This window comes from Merops nubicus, unplaced genomic scaffold (genome assembly GCF_000691845.1).
Source record: "Merops nubicus isolate BGI_N331 unplaced genomic scaffold, ASM69184v1 scaffold23793, whole genome shotgun sequence".
Classification (NCBI taxonomy): Eukaryota; Metazoa; Chordata; class Aves; order Coraciiformes; family Meropidae; genus Merops; species Merops nubicus.
This window is the reverse complement of record NW_008597291.1, coordinates 63,188-84,893: the sequence shown is the minus strand read 5'-3', so window position 1 is coordinate 84,893 and position 21,706 is coordinate 63,188. Positions and strand designations below refer to the sequence as shown.

At 37.9% G+C, this 21,706-nt stretch overlaps 1 protein-coding gene across 1 annotated transcript in view; it reads right to left on the bottom strand.

The window, feature by feature from the left end:
• The window catches only part of SMPD3 (sphingomyelin phosphodiesterase 3, neutral membrane (neutral sphingomyelinase II)), a 33,191-nt gene extending 27,746 nt beyond the window's left edge, over positions 1-5,445 (bottom strand). The window contains exon 1 of the mRNA XM_008936662.1: positions 4,108-5,445. Coding sequence (XP_008934910.1) covers positions 4,108-5,445 — 1,338 coding nt within the window. The remainder of the gene's footprint in view (positions 1-4,107) is intronic.
• Positions 5,446-21,706: the final 16,261 nt, after the last annotated feature.

The following is a 21,706-nucleotide window of genomic DNA, read 5'->3' as shown; positions in this document are numbered from 1 at the left end:
CATAGGAGAGAGGCAACATTTGTCAGCAGGAGTGACATTTTGTTATTAGATAGGTACATGTGGAAAAATAAGAACAAGCTCCCCAGTTCAGTAACTCATCAAGTCAAGTTAAGGATGTTTTCTCAGTTTATTGCACTACTGTGCAAAACTTACACAGCATCCCTGAAAGACACTGTTACTAAGGCTATATACCAATCCCTCTTTCTAAAGATGAGTGGTGACATTTTGAAACCTGGTAAATTATGAACAAGCAATGCATTACACAGTTTCTGCTCAGCACTCACTGATAGCTTTGATTTGACTGCAAAATCATCATCCAGTTTCTGAAAGGGACACGTATTTTGAAATTCCCTTGAAGTGCATCAAACCCACTGTGAAGTACAATTATGTATGTGTCAAACCAACAGCTGCAGGGTAACTGAGAATGATGCAATCTGCATCATGTGGTACATCGATACATATAGGGCAACTTTTTAGTTCTAATCACCAGCAGAGTCCCACTTCCCTCCTCTGTAGCAGAGCAGCAGTAAGAGACAACTGCAGTTATAAAACCTGCAAAGCAAACTCGAGGGCTCATTTCTTTGGCATTTTAAATGAATGTAAAATGCAGTACTGGAACAGAGAGTCACGGCAGACTGTCCCAAGGGCCTAGACTGTCAAAGTATGAAAATGGATTGGCTGATTTATAGATTGTCTGACTTCTCCTCCGAGCCTTTAGTGGCAACTAGGAACAGTGGTTTAACACTTCAGGCATGCAACTGTCACTTAGATGTAAGTGACATTTTCCCCCTTCTTGTATGCTATTTTTTCTATGACTGGGTCATTCTTACATCCCAATGAGACCCTCAGACTGGAGACAGAAACATTGCTAGAGTCTGAAGAGATCAAAGTGCTGAATGTCTATTAGTCTCTCAGTTATGCTGAAAATGGGCTTTACACAATAGCTACTCACACAAAGTCACCCTCACGCCTTCATGGAGGCTGACCTGGAAAACATCAGCCTATACAGATGGAAAAAGCAGTCTGATCACTGCCAGGAGAATGCCAGCAGCAGCATCTTTTGTGGCAGACATCTTGAGGAAGAGAACAGACTTAGGCTAGCAGAATTCCTTTGCACAGGTCTCCAGACAGCTGTTAGGTAGCATGACATCAGTAGCATGAAACGGTATTAAGTCTGTGTAATTTACTTCCAACTCCTCTCTTTGGTTGTGACACCCCAGGTGTCAAGCCACAATTGAATCACTTTACCTTCCTGCGCTTTATTTTTTCCTTCTATTAAGCAGATACTGACCTTTCTTTATTATGCACTCTGATACATGTGAATTAAAAGCAGTATGTAGAGCTGATTGTTACTATAGCTACTCTAGTAATAACACTTGAGCTGTGTAAGTCTCTCAGGTAAAATAACTCTGTATGACAAAGCAAATCTCTCAAATCCTTCCAGATCTCCACCTGAACTTTACAATCTAGATGGTGAAGGCAGGGCAGGGAAGAGCAGGGCAATGGAAAATGTACAAGCGAAGCACTTGTACAGTAGGGATCTATTGTGTAACACAGTTTCCCCAAAAGAGTTTTGCCTTTTTGTTCAGAATAATTCAACTTGCATTAAAATGTTTAGTTCTAAGACCTTTAATTTATCTCCTGAAAAGTTGTATTTGTAATAAGGATATAAATGGTACTCATTAAAAGAAAGCCAGTTTCTTTCTCTGAACATTCTTCTGAATTTAGATGTTGGGTCTTTCCTGAGGTTCAGGAAGATTTGAATAAAGGCTTCATCTTCCTAATGAGTGGAAACATTAAGTGATTTCATCCATATTTTCAAAATATGCAGTCTTCTCAATTCCTTTTCACAACTTTTTGATTTTTTTTTTTTTTTTTAAGCAACTTAGAGAGCAATTCCTCCTTTATTTGGAGGTGGAAGCTATGCAAGTGGAACAGTCTTTCCAAGTGTACTTCCAAAAGAAAACTCAGTTGATGTCTTTTCTACTTCAGAAATGGCAACACCCTGCTTTCAATGGGAGTCAGGAACTAAAACCACAGAGTCTGCACATGACAGAGACACTTAACTCCATGCCAGTACTGAATGGAAAGCAACTAGGAGACTCTTGTTCTGCAAGTCTCTCTTAACTATATCTGAAACCATACTAAGATAAACTCTAATGTAGGACTGGGTTGCATTACATACATACAAAATATTGTAAGAGCCAGTAAAATAATTATCTAGAAGCAGCAATATGACCGGTCTACTTGAATGGCAGAGTACTGGCTAGAGCAACACTTTCCAAGCATGGTGACAATATGCTTTGCTAGCCTGCTGCTATGCCAGTGTAAGACCTCAGGACTTCTGAAGTTAATGGATTGATTTTCACTGACTTCAGAAACAAACTGGACTTTTACTTGCTGTATGTAGCTTTTATCTCTGGAGTCCACACAAACTCAATTGCTGATTGAGCAACCATCAGGAAAATCAACCTTCAAACATACTTTGTTTCAAAGTAACAATTAAACAGATCAGTCCTACATTTTTTAATTTTTTTGTCAAAGAAAGAAATGATCAGTGATCATTTAATGTACAACTAAGAAAGTAATTTCGTGTCATTGTAGACTTAACTCTGAATGAAAAAGATTTTTGGTATAAAGAACTGTAGGTCAGAATGATACAGACATGAGGAAAAATGGTCTTGTAGCTGGGCCACAACTCTGTCATATTTAAAAGAATGTAGTCGTCTTCGAGTCTTTATAATAATTGGTCCCTATTCCCTGCTCAACTGTAACATTATTTAACAACTTGAATCCATAATTAAGTTCATCATCCCAGTGGAATTTTGTAAAGAGGCTTAATTTTCTGCAAGGGAAACGGAGACACTGTGGCCTGCCTAGCAGGTAGCAAACCAATGACTCAGCACTGGGCAGCTGAAAGCAGATTGGTTTTAATCTCTTAATTCCTAATATATGCCTACGTTGAAGGGTAGTCTTTGTGACCCTGGTAATAGTTATACTGCACAATTTGTATTTTCATTTTTTGCATGCTGAAAAAAATAAACTTCAGCTGTTTATAAAGATGTAGGAGCACTGTATAGAAAGCTTAGGTCCTGTTTTTGGAAACCTGTATTCAGATATGGGTAAACTAGCAGGTACCTATAATTTGAGCACCTGATTGATGTATTTTGCTAGCATGCGAAAAAGTTTAGGGTTTAATTAGTGAAACCCATTCCAAACTGTGACAAAAATTGCAAAATCTGAAATCCACTGTTCTAGGCAATTTTCAGATCTGTCTAGGTTTGTGTCTACAGATTTGAATCTCTGCACAAAGTTTTGGCTCTTGATTAATCATGAATCAGAAAAGCCTGTTTCCAGTTTATGAAGAAGACAGATTCTCCCAAGAGTTAAGCATGAACAGCCATTAGCCTTGGAAAAGCAAATCATTGCATGGAGACTTATTTCTGCTTTCCATGATTTACAGACATACAACCCCAGGATTCCTGTTCTCACTACCTCAGTTAATTTGTAAACTGTGTTAATAAGGCACAAAAGCTCTGTGCTCTCCAGTGGCCCAGGCTTGGGTTTTTTTGTGTTTATTTTTTTTTGTTTGTTTATTTACTCTTCTTCGTATCTCTCCTTAATTCTTTTGCAACCAAGAGCAAGGGACAGTCATACATTTAATTGCATTTCTTTTGAGTTTTACTGTACTAGAGTTTTAGTTAGACTTTTGTCTTTTGATTCCTACAAAAGCACAATACACGAATAAGCTGGTTTCCACCACTAATGCCCATTGTAATACACTCATGTTGCAAAGCTTAGAATTTGTGCATTATATTACAGAGATTTCTGTGAACAAGAAACTAAAGTTACATGAAAACTACTTCAAATTTTGACACTTGAAATTCTGCTTAAGTTCTACCTCCAAAAATCTCTCATTACTTCTTGCACATCCATCACTTCAACACAGTATCTAGGCCACAGAACCTATATATAGGTTGTATCAGGGAATCTAGATCTCAGTATTGCCTGTTTGAACTCTAACAGAAATGACTAAGAGAAATAGTGCCACGTTATAATTTGTCACATAAATGGAATCAATATTTATGTCTTAAAAAAGGCTCTTACCTTGAGAAACAAGGCTCCCTTGGAAGCCAAGGAGTCCGTTCCTCTTCCGTTGGGGTAACAGTGATAGGCAGCATCCATAACAGGATAGCGGCTGGCAAAAAGTAGACCACTGTTCACAAACTTAAAGCTACAGCAGCCGTGGCAACTGTAAACCCCAACATCATAGAGAATGTATTCAAAATAGTGATGAAGCTGCTCTTTCAATTTCTCCGCAGCTCTTTTGTCAAACACTTCCTGCAAACACAGAAAGTCCAAGTTGGCAGGGAAGAAAGCAGAGATCTCATGATCAAAGGTCTCATCTGTATGTTTCTTTTTCCGCACTGAAGTCTTCTTCATGATTGAAGCTTTGTAGAGGAGCTTGTTGTTGACAGTGCTTTGGTCCACCATGCCATCTCCAACGCGAACTTTAACTAAGGACTCTCGTGAGGCAGAGTAGCTGTCTAAACTCCCAGAATCTCCTTCTTTTTGTTTGTGGTTAGGTGTTTTTGAGATCTCTGCGTCACCTTCCAGGGACGGCTCTGCTGGGCCACCCGAATGAGCCTGGCAATTGATGGTATCTGTTTCTGTGTCTGACATGTGGCCATTATCCTCTCCGTTAATGCGGACAATGCAACTGTTTTCTTCTCCCTCATTTGGCTCTCCAGCTCCACCTTTATCTTCTCTACTATCCTCACTGTTGTTTGAGCCAGAATTGTCTCCTTTATACTCCATTGATGTTGTCCTTTTGATGCCAGCATTAACAGCACGATTAGTGCTGTCGCCACCCTGGGGGGAGACCAAGCTGCTAAAACTGGCTGCACTGATAGATGTGTTGGTAGGAGAATCTATATATATTTTGATTTGTGGTCTGCTTGCCCCATTTCGGATCCTCCGGCCAATCTCTTTAGCCCTAGCCTGTGTATTGAAAACATTATTAAATCTTGCCAGCGAATCTGGCAGCAGGCAAACGTTGGCGCTGCCAAAGCAGAAGCTTTTCCCGTTCCCTGCAGCCTTCCATTCGGTGAGCAGCGTGGCTCCGTTGGCATGGTTCTTGTCTTCTAGCCTGGAGTAGATGTATGGCCTTCTGGCTGACTGCAGTGGAGACCATAACAAGAAGCCAATCAGAGCAAAAGGGAGAGAGGCTACCAACAGTGCCAAGTAGATGGGAGTGGTAATAATGATGCAGAGTGCATGGAAATAGCATGGGTCATCTGCTCTCTGACGTTTTTCATAGGTGGTAGGAACAAAAGAGGCCACAAGCCTATCTGCTAACCAGTAGCATGGGAAAATCAGGCCCCAGGAAAAAGAATGCAGAACTGACAGAAAGCTGTTGGGAAATGGGGAAGTGTACAAAACCATTGCAACTTAATTATGACAACACTTCAGGGCCTACTACATGATGTCACTGTGTCAAGCATCCATAAGAACACCGGGAGAGTGCTGGGGAAAAAAGGTCCAGTCAGGAGTTTGGTGTTTTCCAGTGAGAGTCAATAACAAAACTTGAAGAGCACCATTTCACTGTCTTGGAGTAAAAATGAAACAAGGCCACTGTTTTTGTTTGGCATCTGTATCTGTCAAAGTATGTCATTGTTCACTGGAGGCTGCCATAATGGAACACACTGGAGGCAAAAAGGAAATCTGTAAAAACAAGACACAAAACATATGTAACTGTTATTAAAAATTTAAAGTGGATTTATTTTGCCTCACTGTCTAAATGATTTCCCTTTTTTGTTGAATTTAGCAATTTTGATAGCCTGTTAAAGACTATGGATCTAGGGCAACTCTAACAAGGGACTGGTATTTGGGCAAATAAAATCAGGGCATTGAACATTTAATGCCCATGACTAAGGTTGTCATGAAACACATTTCTATTACGAATTTTAGGCCTTACATTGAGAAATATGGTTTGGAGATTCTTTTATTTTATAATCCATTCACACTAATATTTATATTTATTTATATTAGCTGTTTTCAGAACCTTGCAAATACATGTTTAGCAGTTATCTCTAGGCTGCTCTAGAAGACTATTATGTCTAGTATTTTACCACTGAAGTTAAATTTGCCTGAATTGCTGAAGTCCTTGAAAATCAGAAAACCCACAGTGATACAATGTGATGGAGCTACAGTAGCAAACACACCTTGTATTTAAGAGCAAAAAACATTTCCTTGCTATATTGTTTGCTTTGCTGCACTGCAAAACAAAATGAGTTTACTTAAAAGTACTCTTTATATGGTTGAATACGGTTTCAAATTTTTGTAAGGCAAACTACTTGGCCTTAAAATTTAGGTATTTAATATTAATTATTTATTTCAAGCTGCAGTTCAATATCATTCAGCTACAGCCCACAAAAACTCCTGATATGATTTTCTAGTAAAGGCTTCTTACATCTAGTGAATACTTCAGCAAAATATAATTTAATCATAATTAACATTGTTTTTAAATTCAAATTTTCAGCTTTGAAGGAAACAATACTAATATAACAAGAAAAACAGTTTCACGTCCTTCCTCTGAACACAGACATCATCTTTTAAAAGTTGTCTTACTAGTTGGAAAATTCTGACCATAGGTATGTAGCAGATGTTATGATTAAACAAAGACATCAAATGTGAGGGGGCTGATTTTATTTAAAAAGCTTGGTGCAGTATACCTACAGCTTTTTAAAAGTAATTTAAGTAATCTTAACAACTTCCAGTAAGTTGAGGTTTTAACATGGGTTTTGATAATATGAAATGTCATGGGGTTTTTATGAAGTACTGATATTAATCAAACTTTGTCAACCTTGCAAACAGCATCACCAATTAATATCACACTCCATAAACTGGAACTGTGACATTACCCAGTAAGAGGAGCAAAGCTGGGTGACTGATAAAGGCAGAATGTATGTTTCAAACCTAGAATGTAAGTAATATTAGGCAGCACTATATAAAAGCTATTCACCAAGTAAGCAAATGAGAGGATATACACTGGACCATGCTTCAAAACCCCTCTTTATTTTTGACATCTTGGGGAGATGAAAATTACATAAGAATACTTATTGGCATAAGTTCAATTAAAATTTAGGGTTCTCAGGGAGCCAATATTAAGGAAATAGTAGTTTGATGTGTATTTTAAATGTTCTGCAGGGTTCCCAGAGACAGAGGGCATTTGTATTTCTGTCAAATAAAACCATGATATGGGACACAAAAAAGAGAAATAACAGTTTTACAAAGCAATGCCGCCTTAGAATCAGAATAAAAATGCAATTCATTTTCTCTCACTTTTTACATTTCTGCTTCTTCAAGCCCTTGCAACTGATCTATGTTCCTACTGCCTCATATTTTCAGTTGTGGTACGTGTGCAATGCCAGACTGCTGACACACCCTGTACAGATCAGAAGCACTAAGTAAGGCATTAAAGTACCTGGCTTAACTAGCTTCCTTTTTACCACACATTTTTTGTTTATTAACTGCAAGAAACTTTTTCCTTCAGTCTAGACTTCCTTATCAGCAGGACTAAGAGTAGTCACAGCACGTCAGATTTGCAGCCATACATTTTTGTTAGGCACCATGGCAAAGAAGAATTTTAATAAAGGAACAGACGAAGATGAGATAGGTTTGCAGATATTTCTTCCCAGAAGCAAAAGGCAACCCTGGGGCAAGCAAGCAAGCATTAGTCTGAAAAATCCAGTAAGTAGGTGACAGAGGCTGGTAACAAAAACTGGAGATAGGAATCAAATCCTCAAATTGAGAAAAAAAGACTTTCAGAAGTGAAACCAAATAGTTGGTACCCAAATACTACAGAGAAGGAAGTCATTAAGTGCATGCATTAAGAAGGATGGCAGTACCACAATGGAAAATGGCTTTTAACTACTGTATTCTGAGCACACAGGAAAAGCTGTATTTTAGAGATCTGACATAGAATCTTTAAAACAGAAAATGATGCCTAATAAATATGCATGTACTGATATCAGGAAAAGATTGCCAAAACCTGACTGAAAATAAAGGGGGCGGGAGATAGAAGAAAAGTGAGCTGTTTTACTGCAGCAACACACACCTAGCCTGCTGAGTGCAAGAATAACAGCCCTGCAACTGCTCACAGCCAGCTGCATGTTTTGCCAAGCCCGGGCAGTCAATTATGTTTAACAGCATATAGAGTCCTGTGTATTTTTGCCCTGATGGTACTATTTAGATGAAAATTGGGAAGGTGGGAAGGCTGGATCAAGGGAGGTTATTTTCTTGTTTTCCATTATTGTCTTAGTATAACCTTCACAATCTTATGCAACATGCTTGAGTTTAAATAAATGAGTGACTAGTCAAGTGCCAAATAACAAAATGCTTGGCATTTCCTCATTGAAAATGGCATATTGGGATGTTGGTAATAAGGGAAAGCCTAGCAAATTTGTGTTCCTGAATAATTTTTAGGACTCTTTAGTAAGAATATTCAAGAGACTCTGGCATCTACCTATCCGCTAGGAAAAAAAAAAAAAAACAAACAAAAAAACCCCCAAACTTTAAACTTGTCAATTTACGTAATTACTGAAAAAAAAACCTGTAATGAAGTTATTCTGTTCTATTGCATGCTTAAAACACTTTATAAAAGCCCTGTCTATTTACGTAATCACTCAGCACACCAGAAAGGTTCTTGTTTACAACAGTGCCAAGGGTAAAGAAAACACTGTTGTTTGGAGTATGTGCAGTGAGGACAAACTGCAAACCTTATATTCCAACTTGCAGGCTTTCTGGTGAAAGCTGAAGTTGTGTTGAGACAATAAGGTCAATTTGACTTTTACTATTTTAAAATAACACACCAGAGGAAAATGCAGAACCACAGATCCATAACAATTTGTCTAATTAGGGCTTCCACAGATAAGTATTTTCTTAAGTATATGATGACAGGGTGTTACAACTACAAGAGAAACACGACATCGAGTGACAATTTTGTAAATAGAGTAGTCAACGCATGCTACATGATGTGATGAAGTAAAAAAAAAAATTCAATCTGACACAATTCATGCCAGCTCTGTTATGGACAGCAGCATCAAGAATCTACATGATAAACATCTGTCCAGGAAACTATAAAATGCACAGCTAAAATGGCTTGACAAAAACAATTACCCAGATTATAGGGACATATGAAATCAAAGGAATCCATGTTTACTGTAGAGCCAACCTAGTATCAAGTGTATTAGTAAAAAAAGGAGGAAAAGTGAATGCAATCACAAATCCTTTCATGGGGTAAGATTGCACAGCAAGTGTCACAAAGCAAATTGGTTCAGACTGAGGTCTGTTTTAACTATTTAGCAAGAATGTAATTCTTTGTAAAGACTATGGACTGACAGATGGTTCAAGGCTAGTGACTCCTACACTTCCTCTGCCTTAAATAATAATAGTACCTTTGAAACTCAGGGATTTGCTGGACGGTTTTTAATCACGTGCCAGCTGCATTCCTCATTGCTAGCCAGTTGAAGTGAGGAGGCAATAGGGCTTTGAGTACAAAAAATGCATTCCATCTGTTTTATTCTACAAATTCTAATAGGATTCTCATGATGATACAGAAGTACAAAAATCTGGTACCACAGCAAGTATTAAAATACAATAGCTGGAGGAAAAGGGAGGAGGCAATCATGAGATAATGCCCTTTAAATTCTTGCTTATTGCAGACAGACATCAGCACATCAAGGCCCTAATTAAAAACATTCCTCCTGCAGGTAAAACATTTTCTTAATTTATTAATGTTATCAATGAAGGAGATCACAGAGTTTGCTAAAGCTCCCTTATAGACTCAGTGGTACGCACACAAACAATAACTAAGTTTCCTACCTTGTCTCTTAGCTGCAAAACCATGCTAGTTCCACAAAGCCACCCAGAAAGAGAATTAAGAGAATCATGAGGGACACATTTGATCTCAGCAAGATCTTAAAAGGGTGAGGGAAGGCACCATGTGAGTCAATGGCAACTGGGAAGATATGACGTCAGCAACATCTCTCCTAATGCAATGGTTTAGAGGGAGCCTAAGTCTAAAGTGCCTAATTCCTTGTGATGAAGGGTATTACTTGGTAATCCAACGCTTTATTCATAGGGGTTTGAGAGATTAAGGGAGAATTTAAGATATTGCAATGAAACAGATATTTTTGTATGCTACAAGGACATAAACTGCAGTCTTGTTTAGTTGTTTTTATTATTTTCTAAGTATTTGAAGGCTAAAAAAAGACTTTAATATTTTTTTTATGGTGCCAGTATAGAACATCTCAACTTTAGTGACAGCAAGACATCAGGTGGAAAGGTTTCAAAGACTTTTACGATTATAATTATGCCCAGAAGTATGCTAGAGACATCATAGATCAAAAGAGATGTTCCTAGCTCAAACAAAATTACGGAAAATAGAAGTCAATAAGCGATAGAGAAACAGAAGAAAACCAACAAGTGTTGTAATAATAAGGTTATGTGGACAGCCTAGAAATGGTCAGAAAAGTTTTACCTTCCTTTTTCTTAGAAAACTAAAATACAATTTCAAATTCAGAGAAAATTAATTCAATTTGCTATTAACACCTCAACTGTGTTTTTAAAGTATGTGTAAATCACTGCAAGGGCAGTTATTTAAAAAAAAATGGAATAAAACTGCTTGAGTGACTTAACTGATTTGGAAAGTTACTGTATGGGAAACTTTGCATAATAATCCATATAAACTCATTAAAACTAGTTTTCTTGCGTCCTGACAATTGCTTGTTCTTCAGTGAAAGCTGTAGCATTATATATCTAAAATTGGATTGTAGAAAAGCAATTTATTTAGGCTGTCTTGACTTTTTGTTAGCTTTATTTCATTATTGTTATTGTCATATGAAGCAGGGAGATATAGCATACAACAATACAACTACACCATGCAAAACAGCAACAATTACTGTTTGGGAATAGGCGAAAGGAAGATGTGAAAGAACAGAGAAAATTCCACTCAGGCTCTCATCCTTGCTAGACAAACCACAACTATGATCTCTGCTTTCCTCCACGGTCTCACCTGCTTTTGCTCCCCCCCACTTCATAAATTTTCCCTTCCATCGTTCAGCCTCTCTCCCCTGATTATTATTATTATACATGCTTTTGATTAGAGTCTAGTTCAACAGCTAACTACTCTTCTGGGAAAAACAAGTAATCTAAAAGGCAAAATACATGTGAACTGTTTTCCATGCTTGATTACATGACTCATGTAATTACAGAGATGCAGCCATCTCAAAGTGTCAGGGGCTCTAGCAGAGATGCTTTCTTGTGTTCCTTTGTGATCGCTTCACAGCCTGACATTTTAGCTGAAATCCTGTCATCCTGTACAGGACTCATTCCGTGAAGCAGTTCAAGATGTAAGGTAAGGGAATTTAAGCAGCACTTACTGGCTCACCTTAACTTTCATTTTAGTCAGTAATAATTTACAGCTTATGAAAATCTTAGTAGAAATTTTGTAAAAATGTGGACCCACTATGAAAGGAGAAGTTGCGTGAGGTGTATTCTGGTGAACAAAGCAGTACCAGTTCTTTGGATTTGTCAGAAGGAGAAGGGAAGGAGTAGTGTTTTTGCAGACTTGCCATGGCAATGCTCATTTACCAGTTTCTACTTAAACTTTCCTTCTTTCTAAAGAAGGTAATCAAGTATTGCCTGACTGCTCTGCAGCTCGTCTCTTTTATGTCATTAGGCTGCCACCAAGCAAGAAGCTATTATAAACAAGATGTCTAGCTTAACTGAACTAACCTGTAAAAAATAAAATACTAAGAAGTGTGAATTTACAAGTCTCACTGAGTACACTGAATGTCAGTGTTAAGTGTGTGTCTGCAGAAAAAAAACCCAAGCTGCTCTCAAAAGTTCACAGAGCCTGCTCAAGTCTCTGGCATCTTTAGTAAGGAGCAGAGTTATGATAATACAATCCCTGTTCAGAATAAAGAGGTATCAAGCACTTGGGCTAAATTTTCAGGAGGAGTCTTTGGAACCTCCGTGATGTGTCTCACTGAATTCCAGTAAGCGCTGTACATTTAAGCAGGTATGGTGCTGCTATTAACCACAGCCTCAGCAGCTTAAGGGACCTGAAACAGGGCTATGAAGTCCCTTGACCACTCAGAGGAAAGCAGCCTGCCCATACCCTGCCGCAGTGGGATCACTAATTATAAAGGTAGCGCTTGGCACCTGTAAGACAGGTGTAATCCTCTTCATTTGACAAAAGATTGGCTGGTCTGCTTAGTAACCAGAGAAACTGAGCTTCATGCTGGCGTGGTGTCTTGTATTACCTCCTCAACCCAAATGGGAGTTTTGTTATGACAGAGCTGAAAATCTGCTTATGATCAGACTGTAAAACTTGCTCTGTGCTTTACAGTTAAGTGTGGCATGGCAACAGACTCTCATTTCCAAGAGCAAATAATCTCAATTTGGTAGTCCCAGATCATATTCCTAGGCCAAAACTCATACCCACACACCTTCTGCTACCTAAATAAAATTGGATCAAGTTTCATACATAACATTAAAATATAAATTAAATTATGTTAATGTATTAAAACATCATTAAAAAAAATCAAACTATTATAACCGATCGAAAAACATGAAAAATGTTACAGTTTTAACTCTTTTTTCTTTCAAACTGGATGGAAAATTGAAGCTGAATCCATTACTGCAGGAAACAATCAGCTTTTATGTCCTTGCAACCAACCTTGATTCCACCCTGAAGTCCAGTCCCAACAATGAACAGACAAACTGGTGTTCCTGCACCGAGCTATACACCAGCTGTACTTGTGGCTCCCAGGCAGGCCTCACCCAAACCCAGAAAACTTCACCCACTCCAAATTCTAAATTATACCTCCAAATCTTTGTGCATTCTGTTACTTGAATGCAAGCTGTAAACATAAGCTGACTAGTCATATACATACCATGTGGGAAATTTTTAATAGGGCATTTAGCGCTACTTCACTGTAGGGTGCAGAGACTCATCTGAATATCTGGACTCTGTAAATTTCCATCAATTATTTTTATTTCAGTGGAAATAGAAGCAGTTCTTGCATTATTTTAGAGGGACCAATGCTACAAATGCCTCTCATACTACCATGGTTATGTAAACTAATACAACAACCAATGCCAGTTATTGATCAGCAAGGACATTACTTTAAAACATAAATTTAAATGCATCATTTGTGTAACAACTTTGGGAATTCCTACAAAAAAATTCTACTCAACACAACTGTCTCTTCTTGTACAGGAGACACAATTGCATTTTTCCAAATTATCAATTCAAATTTATGACTTTTGGAACTGGTATGAAATAGAATCAACAGCATATTCTCTAATGACTGAACATAACAGCAAATACTTCCTGTATCTTTAACTTTTCAGAAAAGCTTTGCTATCAGGCAAGATTTAGACAAAAAAAACCCTCATCTGACCACTTGATGATCTCACTCAGTACCTGGAAAGCTAAACACTCTCTATTTTGAGACCTTATTTGGTGTACTTCAGTCACGAGACAACTGCAGCATACAAATGCATCAATCTGTGACACTAAGCTCTGTTTATACAAAAGAAATGGAATGGGCTTTATTTACAAAATCACCTTTTAGTGTGCTTTAGCCTCGTATTTTACAGGAGCTGGAGTAATTCAATAATGGCTAAATAAATCTGATCTTTGTAGATGGTTTGTTTAACACATCTTAGTGAGATGGAACAATATTAACTTTGGGTGCCCAAGACAGGATCACAGATAAAATTTTTCCTACTCATCTTTCACCATTTAAAACCTACAGAGGCTTGACTACAGCCATGCCTAGTCCATAAATTGTCAGAGGGCACAGGCTTCCTGTAAAATGAAAAGCTGTACTTTCTCAAGCAGCACGTTAAGCCTCCAGGCTTCTGGTTAGTCCAATATGGCTCAGATGGAATTATAAAGAAATCAATTTTCCCCGGAAAAATATATTATACTGTTGAAGTTGTTCTTAACAGCTGGCAAAGAAAAGTTATCTTACCCTACAATAAATCCAACACAAATCCCTGCCAGTAAATAGCTGTTCTTCTATAAAAAAAGCTCACCTACAATTCTCAAAATACTTTATAAAGGAAATTAAAATACAACACAACTAAATTAAAATAGAGCTACTCCTGTAAAGAAGATAAAGAGAGAAGCTGAGTATTTTTGTTGCATTTTTTCCAAACAGTTAATATAAGTCTATTAAAATTCTGTTAAAAAAAAAAAAAGTTAAAAAAAAGCAAAAGCCAACCCAGAGCGCTCTACACTTCTGACTTTTTAAATGTGGTAACAAATTCAAGCAAAGTATTTTGTTTACTTATTTGTAAATCCATTTCACTGTAATTTCACTGGCAGACTGAAATAAACCACTCCTCTCATATTCTTATTTCTTCTTACAGAGCAAGACATAAAAAGGCAGTTAGTGATATATGGCTTTTTAAAATATCCCATCTGATCAGTTTGTACTTTGTCAGAGAGAACATTTGTTACCATCTTTACATGAAGCATGGCTGAATTTTGCTTAGATACCACAAAGCTGTTCATCTCTCAAATACTCGTGAATGAAATACTTAAAATCACAAAATCTGCTTGGTGGTTCATCTTAAAATCACTCCCAAGACAGCAGAGAGAAGATTTTGTGCAGGTTTATTCTAGGAAGCTTGGTGCCATGTTGCAGCTGTAAGACACATCACAAAACAGTGGTGCAGACCTATTGCAACTCTGCGGTCTCCTAAGTGAAGTAATTTGCCACTGTTTGTTATACTGGGTTTCTCTGGGAGGACAGGAAGTTACACTCAGTAAGACCCATGCCAATAATTCACTTACTATCTAACTACATGACTCCACTTCTACACGTTTGCAGCATTTTTTTTTTAATGTGGGTGTCATCAAAATCACAGTCGTGGGGAAAAAAAAAAAGTTTTCTAGTCTCTCACATATATGTAAAACAGGACTGCAATACGTTTCCCACTCATCCTAAAACTTATTTCACTTTTTATTAAGCATTGGATTATACAGACAATGCTGATCCTTCCTCTTTACCTTCCAAGCCATCCTGACAGACTGGGAAGCACGCTCAGTACGTTCTGGACGCCTCACTGTTACAGCACAGGAAGCAACGCTCAGTCACAGAGCATCCTTTGAAGTCTGCTAACACTGTCTGGTAAGACCCGGGTTTCTGGCACTCTCCACTGAACTGCCTAGGAGTATCCCATATTTTCTGCTGGCAGAACAGATCCTGGCTTATGTCTCGATGACACATGGAACCTAAAAGGTGGGAAGCAGCGATTCCTACTCCAAACACATCACTGTGGTTTTGTGCATGAGCTGGGGCGGGGGGCATCTGGTTCAAAAAAAATTAATACAAAATTTGAGGGTGTGTATGGAGAGGAGAATCTTCATCTCTCTGTGGAAAAACAAGAATAAAAGGGAAATCTCATGTTGTAGTATGGACAAAACTATGTTTAGTCCATAACACACCCTGCAGTATCAAAATGGTGGTGATGTTACTCAAAGTGCTCCACATTTAGAAAAGAAACAAGTGGAGCTAAGCTAAATACAGACATCCTAACCCTTCTGCCACTAAATCAGAGAGTACCATAAGCCAGTAAAAGAACCTGTCAAGAATTTAAAAAGAAAAAAAAACAAACAGTGAATGAGTGAAAATGAGCAGCTATCTTATTTGGATATGCATATTGGTATACAAAGTTCACCTTACTATTCTATGGACTTTTAGTTTCCTTAAAAATAGGGTAGTTGAGGGTTTTTTTTATGTTACTAAATGAACATGTAAGGATCAGAACAATCTATAGATATCTCATTTTACACTGCTGACCCCCATTTTTTAATTACTCTTGCAACTACAATGAAATCAGCAAGTTTTCTACACCCAGAATAAGCAGGAGGAACAAAGTAGTTTATTTACATATTGAAAAGGAACCCCTGCAGTGTTCCTGTGTGATCACCAACCAATGATACACACTAGATGCCTCACTTAGCCATCAGCTAAAAAAAATTGGATTAAATATTTAATATGCTTTTTAAAATTTCTACTGAGTCAAACTATTACCATGTTTTTCATTGTGACTGCAAGTAAAATGTTTAATTGAAACAGCTGCTGCTTAATAAATAACCAGGAGCTGTGCACATGAATGCATGGTATTTCCAGATCAGATTTTCATGCATATTTTCCATATACAAGAATAATCTCAATCCAGATAACTAGATTTTAGAGAACCTGAAGCATTGACTCCAAAATAGAACTGGGCCTATATCTCCATTATAAACAACTTGGTCTCAGTATTACATTTAGGATGCCAAGTGAGAATTCTACATCCTCACTGCTGCTTTTAATCAATCAGGTAAGCTTTGCCATTGCAACTATTTGGCAAGAGGACAAGATACTGCAAACAAATACTGCTGTTACGGGGGGGGGGAAATCCAACTGTATTACAATTTGGTCAGAACAACAAAAAAACCCAAAGTGGGGTTTTTTTACTAGACATCTGATACATATTTACAGTGCAAGTTTTAGCTTCAGAAAGGTTTGGTTTAGTAGGCTGTATGCAGCCCATTCTACCATGTCAAATTAAATGGGGTTTTGGTTTTACAAGATCTGCATCAATGTCTTTGTCAAGTTTGTTCTATTCCTCGGGCTGCTGTGCTGTCCATTATTTTCAGAGAGCATCCTCAGACATGTACAATACCTCTATAAATTCTTAGGGTAAAAGAAGTGCTAAGAAGTACAGCATTCACACAGCAGATTTATTACTGGCAATGCCTAAGCTGGTAACTTTAGCTTCATCTTCCAAACCAACATAGGCTTGTCCTGCCATTAAATAAACTCACTTTGCACTGTGATTCACTTCTGAATACAGTTTTTATGAGTCATTTTGTAGAGCAGAGATTCATTCCTAAAAATGAGATGCCATTTGTTTATTGGCCATGGCTTGTACTCCTACATTGTCTTTAATAGGACTGCTCCCCTCCCAGAGGTAAATTCCCCAGAGAGAATGCATACTGGGAACATATCAGAAAACTGTTACAATAACATATTTTATACTATTCTGATGGTTAGGCATTCCAAATTCTGTAAGATTTGAAATGATGTAAAGGGAACATACTGTTAGTATCTTAAATAATTCATCCTGGTCCCTTAAATAGTTTCTTAAACAGCATCCCCTGGATTCTTGCTCTGGAAGTGTTTAGTGAGGTATACATAAGGAGGGTAATAATTATAATGGGAATGTAATGAGCTTCACCATCAACAGTGGGCAAAGTACAGTAGATTTTTATCTCTGATAATTATTGCTCTGTGCAGTAAATGCACAAGAAAAAAACTGAAGAAATAAAGCCTTTGGATCACCTCTAGTGAAGGGAATTCACAAAAAAGAACATTAGTTTTTATTCTTAAATTTGTTAAAAGAATCTGGCAGGTGTTAAGTTGATGTATCAAGACATCAGAAGCCTCGTGTATTGACAGTACAGCACACAAATTAGAACTTCAAATTCCAGTGTCTTGGCTACAGGCAACAAGAAACGACTTGTGTCTATGCAATTAAACGTCAAACTTTCCACACCAAAAGGACAACTCATTGGAATATGATCAAGAGTAATCACTGCCTTCGCTATGGGTAGCAGACTGCTATCAGAGATACCTAGGGACCAGCATAATCCCCACAAGCTACACAGTCAGCCTGAAATGATCTTTTCCTAGAGAAGGCATTTATTCACAAGCCACATTTATTCACTCTTGAGACCTACTGCCATGAAGTTCCAAAGTACTGCTGATGCATTTTGTAGCATGTGTTGTCAAGCTGGTCAGGACTGACCTGGACTGAGATCACTGAACTCACACAGGACACTGACAGCAGGTACCACCAGCTGGTTACACTATTCATTCTGGTTAACAGGGTTATTGATCTGTTTTGATGGGAAATACTTGTGGGCAAAAGCCATAAGGCCAGTACATGCAAAATGGAGCTGTTTTGTCCTTCCAAAGACAAAAAACTCTAGTACTAAACCAAAGTTTGCATTCTGCATTTTTTGTTCTATTTTTGCTAATGAATAATTTTTTCCTTTGTATCTCAGACTCTTATGCATGTAAAGAAATAATTTTGTTGCAGAGATCAAAATTACTCTCTGAGCTTATTATCCTGAAACTAGCTGAGAATTATGACTGACTTCACCAAGGCAAAGAAGCCCAACTGGTAAGCAGCAAAGACTGTAAGACTTTGCTGCTCACTCAGCTGATAACACAACTCAGTTTCAGCATTGTGAGAATTTAAGTGAACAAACTCACACAGGTCAGTTTGAAAGCACTAGCCTAATCTTGTAAAGCTGTGGTTGGCAAGCCACAAACCTGTCCAGGTTCCTTCACATGATGCTTGGCATACTAATTATGTCATCATTACACTATGTTTTTAAATACATAGTTGATACATACATCAGTGAAATTACAAGGAACTGACAGAAGAAAGGACAGTATGAATACAAACCAAAGTCCATCCAAAGCAAATTCATTAAGTTCCAAAAAAACTCCTCCAGTACGAAAGATGTTCTTTGAAGCCAACTGTTATTTAAATGCGGGTTTACTCATTATTCTTTTCCTACATCTCATGATTTTCTGTGCTGCAACATTATCTGAAAACAAACAAAGCACAACAACAACGAATAAAAGCTCTAATTCCACATTTGTGAATATTCCTGGGAAGGCATATAGCTGCCTTGTTTTACCACATTTATCCTCCTTCCAGTTGCAAGAACTCTGACAAACAAGTTTTGAGGAAACAGCTGCTTTTGTAGTCAACACTGACCTATCTCTACAGGCAAATGCGTATTGGCTGTTGCCTGCCTTAGGCCTTGAGGAAGCGATTTACATTCACCAGCTACATTACAGCTACTTGCTGGAGTTACCTAACACCTCTCTGTACGTTAGATTTATATAACAAGGATGCAAGGGAAACTGTGAAGTCCTTAAGTTAGGACCACTTTTGAGAGTTCTTTGCTAAGTCCACCTACAATGGCTCATACCCACAAATATACACAACAAGTAATTCAGCCAAGTCTAAACCTTTTCAGGCAATAGCTGTGGCTTTTCAAGCATGCCATTGTGAACACCAACTCTCCAGTCTCTGAAGATGTATCATTTAATTGTGGCAACAGCCATGTGAAAAAAGTTCTTTGAAGCAGAGGGAAACAGATCAGGAACCTAAGAGACTTGGACATGGATGTCAGATGCCACAAACTCCTCTAAGGGAGGTCTGTTACTGACTTTTTCTTCCCTAATTTGATTGCATTTAAAAAAAAAAAAAAAAAGTTAAAAACAGCATTAAAAATGCTAATAGATTAACACGCAGAGGAGTCAGAATTGAATTAGGAGAGTTTGTACGTATCACCTGCAAGCCCAGACAGAAGGAAGCACTGAGGTGAACGACTCAGCCCTTACAGCACTGGGGTTTTTTGAAGTTTAAATGGATAGAGATGACTCATGAATCTGAATTAAGAGTTCACTTATAAAATCCTAAGCTTTAGTATGCAGTACCACAGAGAGAAATAAAAAGTCGCTCTCAACAAAGTGTATGGAGGGCTTTATAAATGGATTTCGTGGTTATATTCCACTGTATAGAATGATCCTTTCTTAAATCCCATCACTACAGCAATCGTCCACTTGGACCCTTGCTGACACTAACAGATCTCAGTGTTAGCTTTTAAAGTATAGTGATCCAAAGACTGGACATCATGTTTACCAGTCTGGATGTATTCTGGACAGGAAGTGAGACATTTGAAAATAAATTACTTTTGCACACATACAGTTGGCTCAAAGAACTTCTTGCAGTTACTACAAGCATACAAACCTCTGGCTGTATTTGGAGGGCTGAGTGATGGCCCATTTTAAATTGTGAAAGCTTAGAATGCAACTGATTACATTGTGTCAGCTTGCTGTAGAAGAATGAGATTTCAGTGGCCAAACGCTTTAAAGAATTACCAGGAAACTTGCATTTTTTCAAAAGAGAGTAATCTCTGAGATAATCAGAATAATCAACAAACCATGCATACTTTGGTAACCAACTGTACTGATATCTTGGTTGGTTGATATTTCAGTGGACCAACTTTTTTTAATTCAATAATCTCTCCAAGTTGCAATGTAAATAGAAGAGAGCTGTGGTTCTCCTTAATTACATTTTTGCTTGCTTTTACAGCATACGTAATGCTTCATGTTAAAAAAATCAGCAGCAGAAGAATCAAACTGGAACTGTAGCACCATTAAGTAGTTTTTATGATATGTAAAAATCATATTCCCTTACAAGCCAACTCACAAACTACAGACTGCAGCGTGTTTCCCAGCTGGGCACTGAGTAGTCAGTCCCTCACATATCAAACTATCCCTGTCATCAGCAGACACACTGATCCTTAAAACCAAAATACATTTGTATTCTGAACACCCTCAGCCTGAACTCTCCACAGTTACCTGCCAAAGAGCTGGTCTCTTGTCTGAAGCAACACACTTGAGGCTTCCCAGGAAGCACAGCGTATGGGAGCAGTCATCAGCTGCAACTCTAGCAACCACAGGGAGGCTGAGGACAGTCGAGGAGGATTATTTGATATTGTGCCTCATATGAAGAGGCTGCAAGCTGATGAGGTTTAACTACTGTAATTTCAGTTCCACATGGTGAAGCTAGGATAGACTTTATGCTTTAATTCAATGAAAAAAACCCCTCTTATTTATAAAGGGATAATCTAGGCAATGTTCCCATCAAATACTCAAAGTAATCATAATTCAGGATGTTGACTTAACTTTCTGGTTTGCTTTGTGATACAAACCTGTTAACCCTAGCTTTTAGTGATAGTTACTAATATTGGACATATTTCACCCCATTTCTTTTTCACTATGGTCTGTGATCACATCTTTCTTTCCCATGAAAAAATCTTTTGAGTCAATTCCATTTCTTATTTGAAGGAGTATAACTATTATTATTACTGTTATGAAAATTCCCAAACATGGAAACATTAGGTATAGCCCCACGAGGTCATCAGATCACCACCAACAAAAGGCTTTGCCATTCACACAGTAAGAAAACTGAATCTTACAGCATGCCTTGGTTTTTCCTAACATTTTCTATTTATTTCTTTTCATGCATGCAGACCTGCAAGTCTTGTTTCTACTCACTCATAGTTACACAGCATATGACTGCTTTCAAGGTAGTGCTTTTTAGATTTAAAACCCTTGCATCTAGACAGGCTAAATTAAAGAGAAATATTACAGGAATGGACCAGAGGTACATCTGTTGTCACAAGCTTTCATGTCCAAGAGGCAGTGGTAATGACAGAATTAAAAACTAACTGAACTGTCAGGCCAGGACTAAAGGGTGATCTCCAGAACAGCTTAATGTAATCCCGAATAACCTGTATTACTTTTTTGTTTTATTGCATCAGAAAGATAAACTTGACCAGAGTAATGAACACTTTAAGACAGCCAATACAAAACACCGACTCTCAAACTTTTAGAGATGCTTCACCATTCTGACATCTCTGTATCACCCATGGTAACAACTCAAATGCTGCCATACTTTTGCCTTCTTGCCACTGCACAACATAAACAGCTGAGACAGGATGATCCAGAGACTGCTGAGCAGCAGGAGCTGGGGCAGAGTCAAA